The sequence below is a fragment of the Corylus avellana genome, chromosome ca6 (genome assembly GCF_901000735.1).
Source record: "Corylus avellana chromosome ca6, CavTom2PMs-1.0".
Taxonomy (NCBI): Eukaryota; Viridiplantae; Streptophyta; class Magnoliopsida; order Fagales; family Betulaceae; genus Corylus; species Corylus avellana.
Window position 1 is genome coordinate 26,444,559 of NC_081546.1, and position 2,670 is coordinate 26,447,228.

The 2,670-nt window shown below is 30.2% G+C and overlaps 1 protein-coding gene across 1 annotated transcript in view; it reads right to left on the reverse strand.

Annotated features, from left to right (window-relative positions):
- Positions 1-2,236: 2,236 nt before the first annotated feature.
- The window catches only part of LOC132185472 (hydroquinone glucosyltransferase-like), a 1,910-nt gene continuing 1,476 nt past the window's right edge, over positions 2,237-2,670 (reverse strand). Inside the window, exon 2 of the mRNA XM_059599241.1 lies at positions 2,237-2,265. Within this exon, the coding sequence (XP_059455224.1) occupies positions 2,237-2,265 (29 nt within the window). The remainder of the gene's footprint in view (positions 2,266-2,670) is intronic.

The window sequence follows — 2,670 nt, forward strand, 5'->3', positions numbered from 1 at the left end:
TTAACCTTTGCAGTACCTTAAACTCCCTTATTTGCTGCTTAATAATTGTTTGATTAACCATATATATATATATATATATATATATATATATATATATATATCTTAAGCTTAAAGCTATAAAAAAGTGTGGATTCCACGGGAACAGTAAGTTTAGTTTGAGAATAAAATTACTATTCTAACCTTCCTGAATGAAAAAAATTTAAAAGTTGTTTGTACATTTTTGTCTTTTGATTAAGTTATTTACCATTTTGCCCATCTTGTTTACCTAAGAAATTTGATGGCATTGTTGTCTTTTTTTCTAAATTACTGTTTTGCCCATTGCATTTGTAAAGAGTTGAATTTGTTTGGAAGGGTTTTGGGGTATTTCACCTCACTTTGGGTATTGTTGTGTTTTTTTTTAAAAAAAAAAATTCCTGTTTTGCCTATTGCATTTGCAAAGACTTGAGTTTGTTTGACAGGATTTTTAGGTATTAACCTCACTTTCTTATCTTCATGCATTCTTTCTTCTTCTTTAGTTCTTACCTAATCCATCCTCGAATCCCGGATTTTGATTTCCTTAACCCCTTAAATCCCGGATCTTTCTCCTTAAATACTGGATCTTTGTTCAATTGTTCCCTTTGATAGCACCAAGTTACGATTTTGTCTTTGTTAGTTTCACATGAATAAGATATTTTGCTGGGTTTTAGGTAATTTAATTCTCTCTTCTTCTTTTTTTCTTTTTCTTTATCCTTTCCAGCAGCTTTTTCACTCGTCATTTCTGGTATAGGGAGGCTGTTCCTTAAGTTTAGTGAATATGTTCAAAAAAATTGTAAAAAATGTCTCACAGTAGACTTGCTAAATGAACCATAAATATTATGATTTCTACAATAGAACTCAATATCTTTGGGCTTCACTATTGCAATCCTTATGATTATTAAAATAAATTAAAAAAAAAAAAAATTCTCTCTCCTCTCTCCTCTAATGAGTCATGTTTCATAATTCTTTCTCATCTCTCATATCATATATATAATATAATTAAAAAATAAATAAATATTTTAATGATATAGAAAATGATTAAGGAAAATTATTAGGGTGTATTTTGACCTAAGGAAGCAAAAAGTAATTTGGATCCTTAAATGTAAAGAAATGACGAAGAAGCTGCTGAGAATCCTATTAGTCTCTTTCTTCAACCAAAAAAATACCCCCACTTTTTTTCTTCTTCACAGTTCCTTGACAGAAAAGAACAAAAAATGGATTTACTATCTCTCAATTTTCTCTCAAAATGCCTCTCAATTTTCTCATTCTCAAACACCAAACCGAATGACGATTTTTGATTTGACTCTACTAATCCCATTTCTTATTAACCGTTTCAGTCTCAAATAAGCTATTATAACTGGGACTAGAGAGAAACAGAGCAAGAGGACGAGTCCGAGAGATCGAGTTTTCAGGTTTGAGCTGTTGATGCTATGGGTGCCCTTCTGCCAAAGTAATGATTTTTCTCTTTTAATTGTTCTAATTTGGGATTTCAATTTAGAGTTTAATTTGGCGATTTCCATTGTAGTTTAAATTTTTGCTTCGAATCGGTTCTTATAGCTGAGATTTTCCACAATTTTTTTTTTTTTTTTTTGAGTAAATTTATGTGGTTGCAAGCAGTGTTGGAAAGCAGGGGATTACGAGATCACTGACAGGGGCGATGCTGCTTCGACTTCTGGTAATTGTTAGAGCATGCATTGTTTTTCTTTGATAATTATTCCTTCTTGTTTTTTCTTTCTTTCTTTGTTTTCTTTTTGTTTTTACTCTTTGCATGTCTGTGGTAGGATTAACATTTAATGCTTCTTCCCCCTTTTTTTTTTCTTTTTTTTTTTTGAACAAGAATCATGTTGTTACTGCATGTGGAAGTACTAACAAAAAATAAAAAAGAAAAAGAAGATACTTGGAACTGTTTGATTGTTTTTCTTTTAGCATTCTTTGTAGTGGATTGTCTTACAGTTATATATTGAATGAATATGAGCGGGTACTGGAATTAATAAGGAGCCAGTAAGAGAAAATATATGCATTTTTTGGGGCATTAGGTCTTATAACAAAAAATCAAATCTCTTGTGATTATTTTTCAATTTAAATGTGTTTCTTTGTCAAAAAAACTAGTTCTTGACATTCTACATTATCAATGTTCATAAATTCTACAAGTCATATGGAGTTACAAATTATTGTTTTTCTAATTATTATGGTTATGAGTTTCTTGTAATTTATATTTAGTTCACCTGTTTGGGCAGTCATTGACATAATCTAACAAAAAGAAAAACTTGATTTATTGGAGGAAATCAAATGTTTGTATAACAATTTTTAAATATATTTCAATTTTTGTTGCAGCAGGCATAGATCATGTCAGGGTCCATCCTAAATGCCTACATTCAAATGCGACCTGCCATAAATGGGCTCTGGGAGGTAAGTAGTCAATATGTTCTTTTCTTTTCTTTTCTTTTTGGTTTTTGTTCTGTTTTTTCCTCCAAAATAATTGTGTTATTTATAAAAGAATATATTATTGACTGTGGGTCTTAATTGCACGAGTTTTGCGGAGCTTCTAGACAACTATTTGGATGAGGTATACCTACACTCTTCTTAACTTCCAAAATGTTAAGAATCATTACATGCATTAATTTTCATCTTTTCATTTTTTTTCTCGTCTTTTAA